Here is a 22,317-nt window from a genome sequence, read left to right as displayed (position 1 = left end):
AACAATTTTATTCACAACAAAATTATAACCATTACATGATCGTATTTCTATTTACTAATTAGGATATTGGCCAAAGAAATTCATTTATCGTAAGTTAAAATATAGCTTTAAATCGACTCATTATTATTTATACAATGACCATAAAAACAAAAAAGTACCTACATCTAAGAATGATTTAAATTTTAAAACATTTTATTCAGGCTCAATGTACAATTATTTACTTCTACTAACTCTATATCGTTGTCTCTTTAACTCAATTTTCAAATGCAAAAACATAGCAATGTATTCTTCAAATGTACGATAAAATTAAATTTTGCTCAGTACAAATTCTATTTCATATCCGTATACTCAAACTCAAACTCAAACATTCATTTATTCAATTAGACTACTATTTAGTAGCACTTTCGAATCGTCATTACATAATTATTTTAACATTTACCACCGATTCGGAAAGCAGTGATCTATGGAGAAGAATCGGCAAGAAACTCCATAGTTGCTCTTTTAAAATCATGTAAATATTACAATATATGAAACTTATATCTAACTACATAATATGCCAATGAACTGTCTTGTGGTTTTTACGCGACAACCCTCCATGGGTTTTTATCGTCCATATATTCCTGAATACTGTAGTACGCTCTCTGAACTAATACATTTTTTATATAAGTTTTAAATTTAGAACTACTAAACTCTTTAATATTGTGAGGAATTCTATTGTAAAAGCGTATACCTTGACCCATAAATGAATTTTTAACTTTAGCTAATCGGAAAAATGGCATTTCAATTCTATTCCTGTTCCTTGTGCCATAATCGTGTCTATCTCCTACTCTTGTGTGTAAGTCGGAGCTTTTGTGTACATGCAAAATATTATTAAATATATACTGTGATGGTACAGTAAGGATACCAGTATTCTTAAAATGATCTCTTAGTGAATCCCGAGCACGTAAATTATATATAGAGCGAATGGCTCTTTTCTGTAAGATAAATATAGTTTCTATATCTGCAGCCCTGCCCCACAGTAGAATTCCATAGGACATAATGCTATGAAAGTAGCTGAAATAAACCAGTCTAGCCGTATCTTCATCGGTGAGTTGCCTTATTTTTCGGACTGCATATGCAGCTGAACTGAGCTTACCTGCAGCGGTGTTGACATGGGCTCCCCACTGTAGTTTCTCGTCCAATGTTAACCCTAGAAATACAGTAGACTCAGTAGGATGCAATACCTCCCCGTTCAAGGTAATATCTCTGTTCAACTTTTTTACGTTAGGAAGTAGAAATTCAACACAAGTGGTTTTTTTGGCATTTAATAATAAATTATTGGCATTAAACCATTCAGATATGTGTAAAAGAGCACTGTTCACTTCGTCAACATTTGGGTCATGCCTATCCACATTAAAAATTAATGAGGTATCATCTGCAAACAGAACTATTTCACACCTATCCTGCAAATAATAGGGAAGATCATTGATATATACCAAGAACAAGAAGGGACCTAAAATTGACCCCTGTGGAACACCAATGTTAATTGACGCACCGCTAGAACGTTCTCCATTAACAACTACAGTCTGTATCCTATCATGCAGGTATGACGCTATGAGGTTCTGTGCTTTTCCTTTAATTCCATAGTGATTAAGTTTACGTAACAAAGTACAATGTTCAACGCAGTCAAATGCCTTGGAGAGGTCACAAAATATCCCCAGAGCATTTTTTGAGTTTTCCCATGCTTTATATATATGTGTTAGAAGTGCAACCCCAGCATCTGTGGTTGAGCGCCCCTTTGTGAAACCAAACTGTTTGGTGTGCAGTAAATCATTAGATGCAAAATGACTACTCAGTTGGTTTAATATTAACTTCTCGAATACCTTACTTAATGTTGGTAAAATAGAGATAGGTCTATAATTGTTACAGTCTTCTTGATCGCCCTTCTTAAATAGAGGTATAACTTTACTAAGCTTTAGTAAATTAGGAAATGTACCATAGTCACAACACTTATTAAATATAAAAGCTAAATTTTTCGCAATATTTTCTATGATATTATTAACTAAATTTACGGACATTCCCCAAAGATCACAAGTATTTTTTAGATTAAGCGTCTTAAAGGCAGTAACAATATCACTAGCAGTTACGTGTCGTAATTCAAATAATGTACTGCACCCCGCAACATGGTCCCTCAAAAAGGTTTCTGCAAGCGCTGAAGACGAATTTAAACTATTAGTAATAGTAACAGGGACACTACTGAAGAATTCTTCAAAAGCAAGAGCAACATCAGCACTTTTGTCAATAACCCTGTCATTATTTACAAGTTTTATAGTATTACTTGATTTGCTTTTACCCATTTCACCATTAATAATAGACCAAACTGTTTTAACTTTATTATCCGATTCGCGTATTTTATCTCTGATATACAATCGCTTCGCAGTAAAACAAACAATTTTAAAAGTTTTTGAGTAATTTCTAACATAACTAAGAAAAGATGGGTCTTTATTATATTGCTTCATACCATATAACTCATAAAGAACGATCCTACACCTATGTATGCTAGGTGTCGCCCATTTACTAAATGGTAAATCCTTGGTAATATTTAAAGATTTAACTTTAAATATTTTTTCAAATTCATTATGAACTAAATTGAAAAGATTTTTAAACATTTCACAAGGATTATTATTACAGGATTGATCATTCAGTACGGGCAGGTTTTTATTAATATTATCTCTAAATTTATTAATGCCTTTTTTACTTATAGGCCTAACATTAATTCTTTTAAATTCAGGTAAGCAATCCCATTCAAAAACTACTTTCTGGCCACAGTGATCCGAAGTGAGTGTATTGAGAATATTTTTCTCTAAACAGAAGCAGTCGCAGTATATATTATCAATACAGGTTGCAGAAGTAGGTGTAATTCGTGTGGGTTCATTAAAAAGTTTATACAGATTAAATGACTGAAACAAATTAACAATTCGTGTAGCCGTTTGTGTTTGTAAAAGTATATCAATATTAAAATCACCACATACTATAACTTTTTTTTTACTCCTACTTAAACGCTTTAATATTTCTTCCATGACTGTCTCAAACATATTATAGTCACTGGAAGGGGGTCTATAAACGCAAACAATAATGTAACGCTCCAGTTCAACACAGGACAGTTCAATGGTCCGTTCTACAGAAAGACTAACAATGTCAGTTCGTTCTTTACATTTTACACTATTGTGTACAAAAATAAGAGAACCTCCATGAATAGCATATGTCCTGAAGTATATACTTTTTAATGTATAATTATCAATATTTATTACCAACTGACATTGTTTAAGCCAATGTTCTGTTACACAAAAAACCTTAATTCTATTATGATTTAAAAATATTATATATATATTTCCTGAATGCATTAAATTCAAAATTATAAATCATTGCTAAAGTAAACGCGCAGGCGCTCGCATATCCATCAAACACCGACTTTCATTAACTCGTTAACATTATTTTAATTCATAGTTTCAAAATTTTCATCTCAATTTGCAGAGTAAACGAAAAGATAGTCATCGCATCCTAGAGCATTAAAGATAAATACATTATTTATTATTTTCCTCACCTGTTCTAATACCTTCTGGCGTCCCGCAAGGGTCCCATCTCGGACCCTTACTCTTTATCGTATTTATCAATGACCTCATCGACAACTTAAAATGCCCATCTCTTATGTATGCTGATGACTTAAAGGTATTCTCCACTGTGGCCAATTTTCAAGATGCTTATATACTACAAAATGACCTAGATTCTATAGCGAAATGGTGTGAACTTAACCAAATGACCCTGAACGTTAATAAATGTGCTGTTATAAGCTTTACGCGAAAGTTTAACAAATTAAATTTTAATTACAGTTTTAGAAGTCAGGTTCTTCCTCGTGTTTCCGTCATTAAAGATCTCAGTGTTTACTTTGACGATAAATTGTCTTTTAGAAGTCATTTCGATGATATTATCAATAGAAGCTCTCGTCTCCTTGGGTTTATCTCAAGGATCACGAAGGGTTTTAAAACACCATCTAGTCTTTTACATTTATTTGAAACCCTGATTCGTTCAATCCTAGAATTTAACTGTGTCATATGGTCACCGCACTATACAATTCACATCAAACGCATTGAACGACTTCAGAAGCGTTGCTTAAGGCTGGTTTCTTCTGGCTGGAATCTTGAAATGATGTCCTAGTTTTGTTGTAATGTATTGTGTAATGTAACCATTATTTTTATTGTCTTTCTTTCATACATGTAATATTGAATTATCGAATTTTTAAATATGAATTTATTGTAATACGCTTTAGATAACTTTATTCTTTAAACTGTATCCCATTTTAGTATTGTAATTGTACACATTTTGTTGGGCTGCGATCTGCTCGTAAAATCGATGTGGCGCCTATGGACCCGGCAAGATCGTGGCCTGTTGTGTGTATTAAATTGAATAAATAAATAAATAAATTTTCATCCAGACACTTTATTAGCACTTCGTTTTTAGTTCGTTATAACTTACAAGGCAAGAAAACTTCGCTCAAAAAGAACTGGAAACAAACAAACCTCTAGAATCGCTAAAATTCAATAACATTTCTAATGTTTGGTAAAATACCCAATTTCTAAATGCATCAACACCTTTACATAACCAATTGAAAGACAATTGCCAACACTACCGCAAGTAAGGTTCTTACTACACCAATAGCAAAGATTATTGACCTCAATAGTGATTATAAAAATTCCAGAATTATTCCACAAGCGCGGTTCTGGCGGGAAGCCAAGAGCGGTTTACATCATACATCAAAATTTAATGCTACCGACATTTTTGATTCCATTTTACGGCCGTACATACTGAAACAAGTGCTATGTCAGACGCCGTGACAAAATATTTATGCCTCTATAGGTTGTACTGTTATAAAGTATCGCTTAGTTTTATGTCATTTGGGAACCTCGTTTGATCATAATATGACTGATGTATTATAAGCAAACAATGTTGAGCCGAGTAAAAAAATCCTAAGTATATTTTTAGGTATTGAGCTCATAATGAGGTAGATACGTCTAGATATCCTATATGCTAGAATTAACATATTTACGAGAAAGGCAACAGATCAAAAAGAGAATTAACAAAATCAGCAGGATTTAATTTTTATTTATTTAAAACATTTTACACATAGATATAGAGAGAGAGATATTATAAATTATTTTACCGCTATAAGAACTAGGTATCTTATAGAAATCTTTTAAATGTTGCGATAGTAGTTACACTGTTCAACATTTATTTCATTCCAACTACGAATCAAATTCGTAGGATTCCAAACCTTAAACTAGTTTCTATATGAGCTGATATTCGCAACACGTACATTTCGTGAAATTGTTTTATCACACATTTCTCAAAATATCACTTACCTATAGTAGTAATGACGATAATAGAATAAAACAAAGCTCCCGTGAAGGTCCACTGGATGTGGTCGGTGCTCTCGTTGCCGTCCCAGCCGCGGACCTTCATCTCTAACAGGATTGCGTTCTCGAAATCCTAACAATAACAATTTATTAACAATTGATTAGTATCAAATACATTGTCTATACGCTGACATAAAAGTACGATATTTTATAATAGTCGGAAACACAAACTTAATTGCTTTTGAATTAAAACTAAGGTATCTACTACATATGCGATAAAGAAAAGAATCAACAAATAAACTCAAAAACGCTATATTAATTTATAAAGAGAGCATTTTGGATTATAAGGAACTTATTTTATTCTAATACACAATAATATGTTTCCTCTGCACCTAATACTTTTTACATACAGTAACAAGAAAAGGAGCATGTAACAAAACAGTACCCAAAATATTATAAAAAACGTATACCACTAATGCAAATCCAACGCATTCATCTGAAACCTCTTCATCAAAAACCAATATCACCTGACCCTATTCACCTTAAGCATATCAACCACCTCCGAGGTCCAGTTAGCCTGGTTCAGATACGTCACTCTATTGGTCATCGTCCAAATGCTGTGCGTGGTGTTCCCGCGAATCTGCGATATGTTCCTCTTCACCTGGAATGTTTATTTCCATTTACTGGTAGTGAAGTTCATACAATGAAACGAAATCTTGGCGACTGATTGACATCGTAAAACATAACATCGAAAAACTTAAAATATAACACGAAAAGTAATTCAATTTCACTAGGACCATAATCCATAATATGATAAATAAATCACTTTCGATTTAAATTGTCAAAACAACAGCTTAACTATTGCAAATCTTTACGAATTATAGGATTTTATTTCCAGTTAATCTCAAATCTCAATGCTGGAAATACGAAATATTTGTAAACACAGTATCGTGGGGAACTTCATCTATTGCCGTCTATTTTGGTATTTTCTACGCGATCAATCGATATGACCGATCAATCATGTTTATAAATTTAGAAGTCGGCATCAATCTCGGCACCTGCATAATATTATTACCTGCATAATATTATTTTATAAGTAAGATTTCTCAAAATTTTAATATAATACAATAATTGATATTGCATTATGATAAGCTACCTCAACATAAAATGAACTGCTACAAGGATCTTATAGACAAAAATTTCGAGTCCATGTAAAATAAACAAGTATTGGTAATATCAGAAAAGTCGTTTATAACTCACCTCTCTCTCATGATGTGACTCCAACCTTTCAAATGTGACAGCGCCGAGGATACAATAAGCCACCACCAGGCTGATCATCACGAAGTGGGAGAACACCACGGAGCATAGCTTCCACGTGTAGTACAAGAACTGGGGATACCATCAGATGTTCATTGTTATGCCTTTTATTGTTGGTCGAGAGGAAAGGTTTGATCACCATAATATCGTCTGATGGTAAGCGAAGATACTGTGGCCTAAGGGTCCCGCTTCTCTAGAAAGTTAACCCAATCACGCTCCTTTTAAATAACAATAATTATATTGGATCGAGAGTATGCGTATTTTCATGTACAGGTAATTTATTAATACAAGTTTTATTTAATTTATTTGTACTTAGAGTCATGTACAATGTCAGCTTATTTTTCGTTGTGATATAAATGTTATGCTGCTATACACTTGACAAAGATGTTCTTTGCAAACTAAAATAAATTGACTGGTCATATCTATGCTTATTAGATGATTTTTTTTTTTTTTCATGACTTGAATATTCTATTAGCATTAATTATAATTGTTTATATTCAAGTAAAGTAACATTTAATCATCAGTAGATATTAGATAATAACAAAATTCGTTATATTCACAGATATGTAAACGTACGTACATATAAAGTTGACTTAAGGCTTCAAAGGGTAGGCAATTTAAAAAACTATTAACTTATAGAAAACAATAAAAAGAGAATTTGTCAGAATATAACATACCTTAGCACATTTACTGGGAGGTGGAGGATACTCCAGTCGTTCTACACGATGTCTTCGTGACATCCTTATTTTTTAATAAAAATTCCAAATCACACACTAAAATTTTCACTCATTTCACTACGGCATATCTTAGCCATAGATAGTCACTAACAAATAAATTTCATTATTTACAGAAAAGTATACACAAAACTTTATAAAAAAATCGTAGACGTTCTAAAATTGTAAAGTCTACTCCTCATTTTCGCAAAACCACATCTACAACTGATTTTATTTCACCAGACAATATATTTACACGTTCACACACAACAAACAGGGTCATAATTTAGGAAAAATACTGAATTTAGTATCGAACGTGGCGCGCGTGCCGCTTGCTATCCGAATGGTTAATTCTGGATTCTGGAGCAAAGCATTGCTGAAGTTTACGATCAAAGTGACGCACATGCCCTACCGATGGCTATTATTCAACTAAGACAGCTTTTGCAATCTCATCTAAATTATTTATTATTTACGAAATTAATATTATATAGGACCAAGGAAGACTTAGCTGATTTGTCAAAGGGCTTGCTAAAAATAAGCGGTTATTGTATTGCAATTTTACGCATATGCTACATATTTCATCAATGAAATATATTGCATTAGGCTATTTAATAAATTAATAGTAATTCATAATTTCTAGTTTTTAAGAAACAATGTTGGATACTGCTTTTGCTACTTAGGTGATGTTTAAATTAACTTATCGTGTTTGTCATTTACTCAAATTCTGAATTTAATAAAAAAATATTAAATGCACACAAAATAATACAATAACACTCGTCATAATTTATTTAATTTCCTAAACATTAAAATAACCATAAAATATAAATTAAGGAACTTTAAGAATTACATAATTTAATATCATTTCATCTGTTGAAGTATAAATTACTCTACAATAAATACCTAAAAGAACAAATACATATTTCTCAATTTAATTTACGTTATCACAACGTTTACGTTATTCATATTATATATTTTACAGGAAATGTATGTAATACAATTCCTAGGAAATGTATATAATTCCTAAAATCGTACGGAAATGTAAGAAATAAATTATTTTATACACATTTCCTAGGAAATCTATACATTTCCTAAATAGCTATCGGAAATGTAAAACATTTAAGATATTGATATGTCGCAGGCAAGGGTTGGACTAAAGCAAAGGGGGCGCAGGACAAAAAATTTTTGATGGAGTTGGTGTCATTATAACACCTATTTATTATTGTTTTATCGTAAAGATTACGCTTATATAAGCATGTTTTATAGGAACAACTTTTCTCTAAAATCAAAAATAGCCGAGATATTCGCCCTCAAAGTTAGGTTAGGTTTAGGTTAGGTTAGCCGTTAGGTTAGGTTAGGTCAGGTTTGTTAAAAAAAACTACACAGAAATAGACGTCGACGAAGATCGAACGATCGAAGATAATAATATGAACATAATATTATTACAATTTTACGGTATGACTGTTACCCGATTGTATCAATAAGAGCTATAATAAAAAAAATAACAACGTGTTTTATTACAGAAAGCATTTACTTTACACATTTCCTAATACGATATAGGAATTGTGTACAATTCCTAGGAAAATTATACATTTCCTAGGATATGCATGCATTAAATAGTTTTTTAAACAATATTTTATACATTTCCTAAATGGTATCGGAATTGAATACAAGTATTATGAATTGTATAATTGTAATATATTAGGAATTGTATACAATTCCTTGATTTCATACATTTCCGGTAACATATACATTCCATTTTATACAGTACAAAATACTGTTTTAGAAATACAAGAATAACTATACGTTTAAAATCTATATTTCTCTAATTTACACACTTGGTGTATATTTGAATTAGAAAAAAGCTCATCGGATATTTCACCAACCAATAATTACTGATATTAATTATAGGGTAGGCTAGGTATAGACTATTATAATCACTTGCAATATCACAGCGATAAATAATAATGCACATTAAACACCATTAGACAATATAAAGCTGCGTTTATCTCTGTTATAACATGTTTGTTATCAATATTATCATTAAAAAATTATTCTCTGTATTTTAATATTTTGTAATTCTATTTCCTAAGCTAAATGTCAAAGCTGTGATGTATCCGTGTTGGGTTTTTCTTTGCCGATGTTTTCAGCTTCAAGTATAGTGTCTGGAAGGCGCACGTTGAGGGTCTCTGGCGTTGTCATCATCAGGGCAGCCGCTATAAGCGCGGTTGAACCGAATAGGAGTGAAGGCAACCAGTCGATGTAGATGGCCTGCAATTTAATAGAAGGATGAGTTAAGTTTGAATTAAAGTATAATGAATACTATTAAAGTACCTACATTGAATGCTCTATGCATGATCGTAAAAAAAAGTGTTGAACAATGTACCTAAGTAATACGGTAGGTATTAATATTTGCCCAAGAAAGCTTATCAATCAAAAAGTAGCAGCATTGTATTTAATCATTTGATAATAAGCAAACTAGCATCAAGCAAGATATAACTATCTATGGGTCTGTACAATTTATTGTCTGTCACCTGAATTAAATGTAATAAATAAAAAAATAATCAACATTAATGCATCTATGGAATAAATAAACTACAATCAACATACAAGCAACGGCATCTGCGGCGCCACGATGGATCCCACACGGCCGACCATCGAGCAGAAACCGAGCAGCGAGTGGCGCGCGTGCGTCGGGAACAGCTCCGACGTGTACATGTAGATGCCGTTGAACGTCTGCGTTATGGCGATCTTGCCCACCAGGTACAAGAGCGTCACGAGCCAGGACATGCCTGTTAGATAAATTTTAATTTTGATATAGAACGTACATACTTACATGGAACGCTTAAGTATATGGTTTTTGAAATCTAGGTATTTAACGTGCCAAAACATGTGAGATACACACAACGAATGGTAAATTACGAAAATGGAAATAAAGTCAATTAAAAACCTGTGGTCACTATGTTGGAAATTTAACATAGACATAGGAAAAGTTACTCCTAGAACGGTAATATAAAAATGTTTGATATGTAAGCTTAAAAGGCCGAATACTAGGAAATTAACGTACCTACCAAAACATAATAATGTGTATATAACATACAATGAAGATTACGTAAATTACGCAAGTGGAAATAATGTCAATTGTCAACTACAGAAATTGTGGTCTTGGACATTTAATTTAAAGTTAAAACATTGCAAATATATGTCTTAAGAAACAGCAAATTAACATAGTTACCAAAACAAAGGTATTTGTAAGTTGTTATTGTCGTAAAACCTACCTTTAGGAACAAACGCGATCGCGATACAGGACACTCCGCAAACCAAGTAAGCAATCAGCAGAGTTCGCTTCCTACCAATCCGATCCAACACTAACGCATTAGTGCCCACCCCTATCACTTCCACGCTCACCACTAACATGAAGTTCGTATACTTGTCTCCAGCTAGAGAAACAGAGTTTATCGCCAGCCCATAGAATACGAATGTACAAGTAATCCACCACCAAGAACAGATGGCCAATCGCGACATTATTATTGGAGATTTCACCACTTGCATCCAAAGCCCTTGTTCCACTGGTCGTTTCTCTTCTGTCTTCACTTTTTCATCAACGGTTGTCAACTGACGCATTATTTCTTTTGATAGCGTCACCTTGTTCATTTTAGCGGCTTTCTTTATTATTTTAAGCGCTTCTTCTTTCTTTCCTTTAGAAAGAAGCCAGCGTATGCTCTCTGGTAAGAAGTATATGTAGGATATGAAGAGAAGCGACGGTGGGTAAGCAACGAGGATGAAAGTGCGCCAGTACTGGAAGGTCTTTGCGATAAGGGCAAAACACAAGCCGCCTATGACTAACAAGATGCCCAGGAACGCAGTTGCTAATACTCTCATGTCTTGTCCCAAGAGTTCAATAGCTGGAAAGAGAAATAGATTATTTATAAGCTATACTTTACTATTTTACATACAGACGTAATTATAAAAAAAAAGTTACATATAATTAATCCCCTACAAACTTCCGAAATATATCACTATGTTTTAACAAAAAATAGCGTCTAAAAGGCATACAGTGTGATGCGATAAACAAATATCATCTTAGTTGTGAAGGTTCTAAGAAAATATCAAAAGTTTTAATAATTCTTACTCAAAATATAAGCAGCAGGGAAGGCACTGGCTCCCGCTACAGTCTCCAGGAATTCCACAATAACATACATTTCGTAGGAGATGGAAAAAGCTTTTAAGGAACCGATAGCGCCCAACAGCGTGCAGCTTAGCACCAACGCCTTTTTACGGCCCCATCTATATAGTAAAAGTATTTTTTAGTTACTCAATTTCATTTACTCTCTGATATACACTCGATTCTTTGAAAATTAGGTAGGTTAAATTTGTTAATGTTTTAACTGAAAGAATAGTAGAAGAGAATAAAGAGACGAAAATGATCAGACCATTAAAATATTATAAACTTGCGAAAGATGTTGCGAAATAATCGCAACATTTTTCGGAAGTTAAGACACATATAAAAACAAGACAGATGAACAAAAAAAATTAAGAGATGAACATCAACCGAGATGCCTAAGCGAGATCCAGTCTAACGAGTATTTCAAAATCAATCATTGTTCGCGGACGATTGTTATGGAACAATTTGTTCCATAACAATCGTCGTTTATTTTTTTTTCCTTAAAACCAAGAAACTTCAACAAATGAAATACCTTTATTTTATACATATTTGTAAAGCACTTGAATGCCGTTAAATCAAAAATATCAAATTCAACAAAAAAAGGTCGTGTTCCATCGTTACAATACCTATTTATTGTATTCAGTGAAAAATGTTTCATGTTGGTTGAGATGGTTGTTAATCATCTCAATAGATGGCACGCGGTGTGTCCCTTAGACACATAAAACTGAAAGAATAGAATAAATTCGATCGGTGTGGCGGTTCACGAGTGGTTGAGTTGGTCAGACATCCGCCCCGGTTCAGCGCGAAAGGATGCGGGTTCGAGTCCCGCCTCGTGATAGAATTTTTTCTATTCTTCATAAATTTATATAAATATAAATGAAATACCTGTCAGACATGTATCCTAATAAGGGCACAGAGACCAGTATTCCGAAGTTGTGGATGGTGCCTACCAAAGTGCGTTTCCATTCTTGACACGCCAAATTGAACTGAAATATAAAAGACGAAGGTTTATAATACTAACACTAGGATAAGATTTTACTGATACAATAATATGGGCTATGCGGCCTGAAATAAATGAATTTTGTTTATTATTATTTATTTATTTATTATTTATTTACTATGGTAAAACGAAACATTAGAATAAGAATTATTATATAAATATAACATAAGAAAACTACATTATAATATATCAATCATATAAAATAAAAGAAACGTTTCATTATTCTATGGGATACAGCTAACTCAATATGTTTTGAAAATAAATTAATGCAGTGTTTGATTTTATTGGGGAGTCTTCCCGTGACCACGCTCGCTGCAAAGTGTGCGAAATGCATTGAGATATAATACTACGTATGGAGGAGACACCACGAACAAAATCTGTGCGCCAATTTTTTTGCTCTAAGTTTTAAAAATTATTATCTAGTTAGGTACTTACCGATGAAAGTTATTCCTTTGCACTTTTCCGTATTATTTGTTTGTATTTGTTGCGTGCAGTTACGCCATATGGCGTATGTTGAGCGGAACATAAGTGATGTAGGCGGTGTCGTCTCCATATTATGTATATCTCAATGGCGAAATGTCGGGAAAATAATACAATAAATCGCGTCTAAATTCCGTTAAAAATCTTGAATTTCTGAATAGATTAACCCATTTAAACAGTTTAAGCAATTAGAACCATTTATTACTAGGGACCGTAGTCTGGACATTTTTCAGTATTTATCGATAAACTAATTCGTAGTTATTTATACCCACACCTCTCCCTAATTTGATGGAAGTATGCAATGGATAGAATACTTTGTTTATATAGTTCAGGATACATCGCCCATTTTTGCAAGTGACTACTATCAAGCTAATTTTCCGTTTGTAGCTTTATTTTGATGAGACGCCCAATAATTTCGTGTACGAAAGTCTCGATTGTGGTAGCTAAAAGAGATAACAAGGATAAAAAATTTTGATTTGATGGTTCTCAAATATTTATTACTAACTGAATTTTTTTTTGTTCAATCTCAAGATAATTACCTAAATTATTCGAAAAAATATTTGTCCTACAAAATCTATGGTTGGTTCAAAGAGTCCCCCTTTCCAAAGTGTATCGATAACGAGGTCATCATAAATGATTACTAACAAGCTGATTTTTTTGTTTTCACTTAGTTAATGTTTATATAATTCAACAGACATATTGTCCTACAAATTGCGTAATAAATATTTGAGAACCATCAAATCAAAAAATTTTATCCTTGTTATCTCTGTTAGCTACCACAATCGAGAGTTTCGTACACGAAATTATTCGGTGTCTCATCAAAATAAACCTACAAACGGAAAATCAGCTTGTCACTTGCAAAAATGGGCGATGTATCCTGAACTAATAATTTTTATTCTTCACAAAACTTTCCGTAATACGTCAAAATATTTATAGAATTTGTAGTAATGCATTTTTATCTAAATTAATAACATCATTATTTCAATTCCGTAGATAAGTATATGAAAAGTAAATAAAATATTATAGACTAGCTTCCGCCCGCGACTCCGTCCGCGCGGATGTCGGTTTTCGCGTTGATGGTTTATTTTTCCATTTTGAGTAACTCTGACAATGACATCTTATAAATATCTATTGGACCCAAATTAGTTTCTGTGATCTGTGGCTAGGCCTATAATAATACGCAACGTGTGTTCGCGGTTCTACAGAACAACGTCTATGGATAAAACTGAAAAATTAAGATTAATTATTTTTCTACGTATTTTTCCAGGATAAAAAGTATCCTATTTTACGCCCAGGATAATAAGGTATAATTATACCAAGTTTCATCGAAATCGAACCGTTAGTTTTCACATGATGCCTTCACATACAGACAGACAGACAGACAGATAGACAGACAAAAAAATTTTTAATCACATATTTGGGTTTGGTATCGATCCAGTAACACCCCCTGGTATTTATTTTCAATGTACAGAATTGACCCTTCTACAGATTTATTATATGTATGGATAGATTTCATGGATTTGGAAAATCATTTCCTTGCAACCCATTCGAATATTGTCTAAACAAATTATTCTTTGACATTGTCAATCTTTATGATACCGAGGAAGTTTTATGGTCTAGACGTCTAGACAAGATCTCGATAACATACAGTTTGAAGATACGGTTGATAATATCGATATGCAAAATTATAGATTATTATAATTTTATAGTAAAAAGATATTTCACACTTCCGTTGCTACATAAGTGGTTTTAACGTAATAATTTTTCTCGTATTTAATGTTATTGCAATTCAAATTAAATAAACAATTAATATTTTATTTTTAAGATGATTTCAAAATTTTACTGAAAATGTAAGAAGCCTCTTATAGATTAGATTTATTGGATTTTTAAAAACATAACTAAAAATTATCCTTTTGAAAACACAAAATTTATATTTATTTTTATAGAAATATTATTTTGATTGATTGATGTTAATTGTGAAAAAAGTAAATAAAGAGGCTGCCAAACATGGAATTCTTGATTCCATGAATATGTAATAAATAGAACACTAATTAAACGATTGATATAAAAAATATCGAATTTGATTTAATTTAAATTAACTGCCATCCTTTTTTAATATACAATTGCAATTAACTATAATATGTTCCCTAAAACCAAGGTTGTGACGAGCGGTAGTCTCGTCTCTCTGGAACAATTCGAAGAGATAATGAATAAAAACAAATGACACCAGTGACTGCAGTTTTTATTAATCTTATATTGTAAACTCTGTAATTAACTGTAAACGAACGAATCGACTTATCTACATTAAAGGTGCGAATTCTACGCATTTGCTTTGCTAATGTCATGACGAAGATGAAAATAAAAGGTCTCGATTGCGAAAGTTCACATATTTGTTTTTATTTTGCGTAACACAATAAGCGTGGTTACGCCATTCAACGTTTCGTGGGATTACGTGGGATACTTCTGTAAATCCTGTATATGGGATCAAGGGGGTAACAATATTTGTTTCAACGCGCTAATCTCAAAAAATGCGAAATTAGACTTGAAGAAGTTTTAAAATTAATAATGGAAATTTGTGCATATCATACTGGTATTATGCTAATTAAACCCATACAAACAAAAAATATACAATCTAATAACGTTAAAAGATCTTATATATGTTGCAAATCTTAGACGTTAAATTATAGATACTTTGCCGAGGTCAACCTGATACACTAAATATTTACGACTGATACGCTTAATCTAAAAAATACTTGTGATCTTTGGGGAATGTCCGTAAATTTAGTTAATAATATAATAGAAAATATTGCGAAAAATTTAGCTTTCATAAAATAAAATATTATTAACATAATAAGTGTTGTGACTATGGTACATTTCCTAATTTACTAAAGCTTAGTAAAGTTATACCTCTATTTAAGAAGGGCGATCAAGAAGACTGTAACAATTATAGACCTATCTCTATTTTACCAACATTAAGTAAGGTATTCGAGAAGTTAATATTAAACCAATTGAGTAGTCATTTTGCATCTAATAATTTACTGCACACCAAACAGTTTGGTTTCACAAAGGGGCGCTCAACCACAGATGCTAGAGTTGCACTTCTAACACATATTTATAAAGCATGGGAAAACTCAAAAAATGCTCTGGGGATATTTTGTGACCTCTCCAAGGCATTTGACTGCGTTGAACATTGTACTTTGTTACGTAAACTTAATCACTATGGAATTACAGGAAAAGCCCAGAACCTCATAGCGTCATACCTGCATGATAGGATACAGACTGTAGTTGTTAATGGAGAACGTTCTAGCGGTGCGTCAATTAACATTGGTGTTCCACAGGGGTCCATTTTAGGTCCCTTCTTGTTCTTGGTATATATCAATGATCTTCCCTATTATTTGCAGGATAGGTGTGAAATAGTTCTGTTTGCAGATGATACCTCATTAATTTTTAATGTGGATAGGCATGACCCAAATGTTGACGAAGTGAACAGTGCTCTTTTACACATATCTGAATGGTTTACTGCCAATAATTTATTATTAAATGCCAAAAAAACCACTTGTGTTTAATTTTTACTTCCTAATGTAAAAAAGTTGAACAGAGTTATTACCTTGAACGGGGAGGTATTGCATCCTACTGAGTCTACTGTATTTCTAGGGTTAACATTGGATGAGAAACTACAGTGGGGAGCCCATGTCAACACCGCTGCAGGTAAGCTCAGTTCAGCTGCATATGCAGTCCGAAAAATAAGGCATCTCACCGATGAAGATACGGCTAGATTGGTTTATTTCAGCTACTTTCATAGCATTATGTCCTATGGAATTCTACTGTGGGGCAAGGCTGCAGATATAGAAACTATATTTATCTTACAGAAAAGAGCCATTCGCTCTATATATAATTTACGTGCTCGGGACTCACTAAGAGATCATTTTAAGAATACTGGTATCCTTACTGTACCATCACAGTATATATTTAATAATATTTTGCATGTTCACAAAAACGCCGACTTACACACAAGAGTAGGAGATAGACACGATTATGGCACAAGGAACAGGAATAGAATTGAAATGCCATTTTTCCGATTAGCTAAAGTTAAAAATTCATTTATGGGTCAAGGTATACGCTTATACAATAGAATTCCTCTCAATATTAAAGAGTTTAGTAGTTCTAAATTTAAAACTTATATAAAAAATGTACTAGTTCAGAGAGCGTACTACAGTATTCAGGAATATATGGACGATAAAGACCCATGGAGGGTTGTCGCGTAAAAACCACAGGACAGTTCTTTGGCATATTATGATATATTATGTATAAGTTAGATATAAGTTACATATTATGTAATATTGGCATGATTTTAAAAGAGCAACTATGGAGTTTCTTGCCGATTCTTCTCCATAGATACTGCTTTCCGAATCGGTGGTAAATGTTAAAAATACTTATGTAATGACGATTCGAAAGTGCTACTAAATAGTAGTCTAATTGAATAAATGAATGTTTGAGTTGAGTTTGAGTTATTTTTATTATAGTGCGCAAACACGTTACCCCTTTCCATGAGTCTCACAATCAGATGCCACGGGAGACCGCCATTCCATGATGGTGGATGGAAGTTAAAAAAGTTCATAACAATCAGTTAAACAAACGATTTAACTTCAAACTAGCCTCAGCAACAATCGTGTCCTTTGAAGCATACAACCAATGGTCACAGGGCCGCAGTTCCTCCGAGAAGCTGTCGCAGGCGTCCACCGGAGTGCGCGCGGAGCAGCGGCGCTCCTGGGTACCTTCTGGTAGGGCCAGCTCGAGCCATGGTGGGGAGTACTCCGTGCTGTTGGATAGCTCGCATTCTGGGATCACACATCTGAAATGAATTGCGCCTATGAAAAAGAATCCGTAACACTTTTCTCTCCACGTGACGTGGTCACACTACAAAGTGCAAATACACTTTACAAAGTGTTTGATACGTCGGGCTAATAAATAATCGTGTATAAAAATCGTTTAAAAGTCTTTCATTTCCTTGCCTCAATCAATAAAAATAATGTTGAACAGTGTAATTAATTATTTGTACTTAACACTGCCTGCATTATTTTGCTTTTTAACCGACTTCAAAAAAAAAGGAGGAGGTTATCAATTTGGCCGGTATATTTTTTTTTTACACCGATTACTCCGAGGTTTCTGAACCGATTTACGTGATTCTTTTTTGTTTGAAGCGGAATGGTGTCGAATTACTCTCATAAAATTTATTCGAATAGGCCCAGTAGTTTTTATTTTATGAGCATTTTTGTCTGATTTCGATGACTTAATTGAAATGTAGCAAGTAACTTTGATTCACTTCCCGTTAACCGATTCAGCTGAAATTTTGTATAAGTATGTAAATTAGATAGCGATGAAACATTATCATGAGCAAATGAGAGCTGATTTGATGATGGAATCCGAAGGTGGCCTTAGGAACTCAATATTATATTGACTCAACTTTATCGACTTTGGGCTCGTTTGTTTCGTGTTGAAAATACACTAAAAAGTATTAAATAAAAATAACTACGTTAAAAACAACCAACTTCAAAAACCTGCTTATGGCACTAAGCACTTAGTATTATGCCCATATACACCGACATCAAACCTATTTAGTAAAAAGCACATCTAAATAATATGTTATAATTAATAATATCAAATCTCTTTTATTTTCTTATCTATTTCCGTTTTTGAAGTTGGACAACCAATTTTAACGTATCGTCGTCCAGTGTGAGAACGCGCGTTTACGGGAATCCGTCATAAAATTAAACACAAAAATAGAGACCAGAGATAACATTTCTAGATCTTGTAATATTGAGATTCATTCTGTACCCGAGCGTAAAGACGAGAACACTGTTACTATATTCAAAAAACTCTGTGAGGTGTGTAACATACAATGCGATGACCCATCAATTCGCGCCTGCCATCGTGTTACTAGGACGCAATCTTCTCCACGACCTCGTAATATTCTAGTTACGCTTCGCTCTTCGCGTCAGCGAGATGAAATCATTTCTGCTATTCACCATCACAATAAAAATCACCCCAATGACCATATAAACTCATCCCCCCTGGGTATAGAAGGTTCACCTGCCAAAGTTTATGTAGCAGAGCATTTATCTCCTGAAATTAATACCTTTACTACGAAACTAGACGGACAGCGAAAAAAAAACTTATATGTTTGTTTGGGTTCGCTTTGGAAAGATTTACGTACGTCGAAATGTATTTTATCAAAACGTAAATAGGGATCTAAAACTAGCGACATTTATCTTAATATCTTAAGTAACGACTATGACATTATCTGTTTAACCGAAACAAATTGAAACAATTCTATAAATGATAACGGGTTATTCAATGGTCGCTATATCATTTATCGAAGGGTCATGTCGTGGCCATATCGTAGATTTGCTTGTTTCATGAAATGATTGATCATTTCACGGAATGGTCGCATTTCTTGATGAACATAGTTTGACCAGATCGTTGAATCGTCAACGTTTCACGATTTTGTCATCCATATTTGGCCGGATCGTATACAATATAGGGAGTCCATAAAACATTAAAAAAAATCAGAATATTTTAAGAACTTGTGTATTGTCATTTAAGTTAGTGCCGAGGCAGCGGCATGTGAGTGCCAGAAGCGAATCGTTTTTTAGAAAAGAAAAAATTAGTATAATAATATAGTAAGATATATTTATAGGATTTTAGACGAAGCGTCTAGTTGCCCATATCGCGAAACGATTTCTTATTATTGATCTGCTCAAACCACATCATGATGTGGCTAATAGACATTCAACCATTTCATGAAATGCAACCATTTCGTGAAATTATCAATCATTTCATGAAATGAGCAAATCTACGATATGGCCACGACAGATACACAACGAATATGAAAAGATCTCTCTTTTTTTTTCTTCTCTTTTCCTCCTTCTTTTGAAAGACTTAAAGTTCGTAAGTATGTATGGGAAAGTGCGACTGAAGATCTTTGGGTGATGATTATCCCATCCCAATGAAATAATAGGCGTATACATTTATGTTTATACTACTTACCACCAGATTTACCTGTACCCTATATCAAAAGTTTTTATCAATCTATTCATAATATACCTAGTTCTTCGTGATTTTGAATTTTTTTAAGTATTTTTTGTTTGTATATTTATTTTGTAAACTTACAACCAATACTTGTTTAAATTTGTCTATCTGTATCTATAGTACAAGAGCTAGGCTAGGTATAAATAGGCACACATAATAAAAAATAATAATAACATGTTCATAAATAAAAACGCTGACACGTAAATAAGACCGTAGTTACTCAGATAAAATGACCAAAACTTGAAACATATTATTAGAATACGAAACCTTAATTATTTAGCAAATTAAAACACATACCTGTACGACACATCAGCGGCTAAAAACACATAATTCATTGAGTATATAGCTGTTGAGAAACCCGCCAAAGCGATCAGACAATAGTTCATAAGGTGATAGCCACGGAACTGCCCTAGCTCCTGCAGCAACGCATCCGTATCCACACATGTCTTCCCTTGCGTCATTTTTAATTACATAAGTAAATACACTTAAAAAATCTTAATTTGTTTATACAACTATTTCATTATCATTCAATAATTTTAAAAGTTTTGTATCGGAAAGGCTACAATGCGTGTGCGCATGTGCACACGGCAAGGGACAGTGTTGCTAACAGCTCTGGCCCTAATGTCGCGGTTTCGTACAGGAAGTAGTATCGCCGAATTTCAGTTGTAGTAACTAGTGGCCTAAGAGCGTTTTCACATTATCCAATCCGATATCGGTATCGGACGCCTATAGCCGATATCCGATATCAGATACAATTTGCTCTTTCACATTATCCGATAAAATCGTTCCGATATAGTTCTGTGGTTCCGATATCATCATGAGTGTTGCCACTTGCCAGAATTAATAGAGTTTCAAGAACTGATTATACATGGCAGCCAACGCTTTTTTCACATAATATATACTATGTATTGGTTATTGCTTGATTCCTAAATAATTGAGAATTATTTTCTATTTTTTAATTTAAATCTTGAAGGCGTGTTTTTTAGTTTTTAAAACTATATTTATTTTTTTCATTTTTTAGTCAGATTAATTATATTTTCTCCATTATATCACAATACATATTAAGTTTAGTGTGCATTAGTATACGCCTTTGAACTCGTAGGTAGTAAAAGTCGAAAACGTAGCGTAAGTAGTGTCACAAGTCACAACTCAATAATCACTACCTTTATCTACATAGTCAAACTACTACCTACTACAGTACAAACAAAGTCGCTTTCTCTGTCCCTATATCCCTATGTATGCTTAAATCTTTAAAATTTCGCAATGGATTTTGATGCAGTTTTTAGGGTTCCGTAGCCAAAATGGCAAAAACGGAACCCTTATAGTTTCGTCATGTCCGTCTGTCCGTCTGTCCGTCTGTCCGTCTGTCCGTCTGTCACAGCCGATTTACTCGGAAACTATAAGTACTACAGTGATGAAATTTGATGGGAATATGTGTTGTATGAACCGCTACAAAAATATGACACTAAATAGTAAAAAAAAGAATTGGGGGTGGGGCCCCCCATACATGTAACTGAGGGATGAAATTTTTTTTTTCGATGTACATACCCGTGTGGGGTATCAATGGAAAGGTCTTTTAAAATGATATAAAGTTTTCTAAAAAACATTTTTCTTAAAGTGAACGGTTTTTGAGATATCAGCTCTCAAAGTCGTAAAAAGTATGTCCCCCCCCCTCTATTTTTATAACTACGGGGTATAAAATTCTAAAAAAAATAGAGGTGATGCATGCTAATTAACTCTTTCAACGATTTTTGGTTTGTTCAAAGTATCTCTTATAGTTTTTGAGATAGGTTGATTTAACTGTAAATAATAAGTTTATTATATTTGCTGCTACGGAACCCTTTGTGCGCGAGCCCGACTCGCACTTGGCCGGTTTTTATTTCTTAAATAGATAGAGTGATTCAAGAAGAAGGCTTAAGCAATAAGCATAGTTTATAAGGCTTTCGTACACATTACCTAAATTAAAACGATATATTATGTTGGAGAGATCGAAAACAAGCCGTCTTGGAGTTGTCAACATAACAATGTATGGCGGAATTATGTATCATATACCTACGTCGTAAAAGAAAATAATAAGAAAATATGTGATTTATGGAAAAGTGTCATATGAGAAATATGACTCGATATTCATAGGTTACACGCTCAGTCTGGCGTCACTTATGTCCA

At 33.3% G+C, this 22,317-nt stretch overlaps 2 protein-coding genes across 3 annotated transcripts in view; both read right to left on the bottom strand.

The window, feature by feature from the left end:
* Positions 1-7,531, bottom strand: part of LOC123696653 — a 35,302-nt gene extending 27,771 nt beyond the window's left edge. For both annotated transcript variants that reach the window (XM_045642981.1, XM_045642982.1), the window contains exons 1-4: positions 7,385-7,531; positions 6,651-6,779; positions 5,932-6,051; positions 5,397-5,523 (exon numbers count right to left, since the gene is read on the bottom strand). In XM_045642981.1, the coding sequence (XP_045498937.1) occupies positions 5,397-5,523; positions 5,932-6,051; positions 6,651-6,779; positions 7,385-7,447 (439 nt within the window). In that variant the 5' untranslated portion in view covers positions 7,448-7,531. The remainder of the gene's footprint in view (positions 1-5,396; positions 5,524-5,931; positions 6,052-6,650; positions 6,780-7,384) is intronic.
* A 1,986-nt stretch (positions 7,532-9,517) lies between these two features.
* On the bottom strand, positions 9,518-20,687 carry LOC123697017 (organic cation transporter protein-like). Its single transcript, XM_045643435.1, has 7 exons — positions 20,449-20,687; positions 17,719-17,914; positions 12,468-12,568; positions 11,550-11,704; positions 10,696-11,322; positions 10,028-10,209; positions 9,518-9,688 (listed from the first exon to the last, which is right to left on the bottom strand). Exons 1-7 carry the CDS (start codon positions 20,610-20,612, stop codon positions 9,518-9,520), a joined length of 1,596 nt encoding a protein of 531 aa, XP_045499391.1. The 5' UTR covers positions 20,613-20,687.
* Between the last annotated feature and the right edge of the window lie 1,630 nt (positions 20,688-22,317).

This window comes from Colias croceus, chromosome 13 (assembly GCF_905220415.1).
Source record: "Colias croceus chromosome 13, ilColCroc2.1".
Taxonomy (NCBI): Eukaryota; Metazoa; Arthropoda; class Insecta; order Lepidoptera; family Pieridae; genus Colias; species Colias croceus.
The sequence above is the reverse complement of the archived record's forward strand: the minus strand, read 5'-3'. Positions and strand labels throughout refer to the sequence as shown.

Coding starts and splice junctions, on each gene's coding strand:
- LOC123697017 (XM_045643435.1), bottom strand. CDS start 20,612: ATGACGCAAGGGAAGACATGTGTGGATACGGATGCGTTGCTGCAGGAG. Junction 17,915..20,448: donor GCCGCTGATGTGTCGTACAG/GTATGTGTTTTA, acceptor AATTCATTTCAG/ATGTGTGATCCCAGAATGCG. Junction 11,323..11,549: donor CCCTGCTGCTTATATTTTGA/GTAAGAATTATT, acceptor TTCTCTTTCCAG/CTATTGAACTCTTGGGACAA.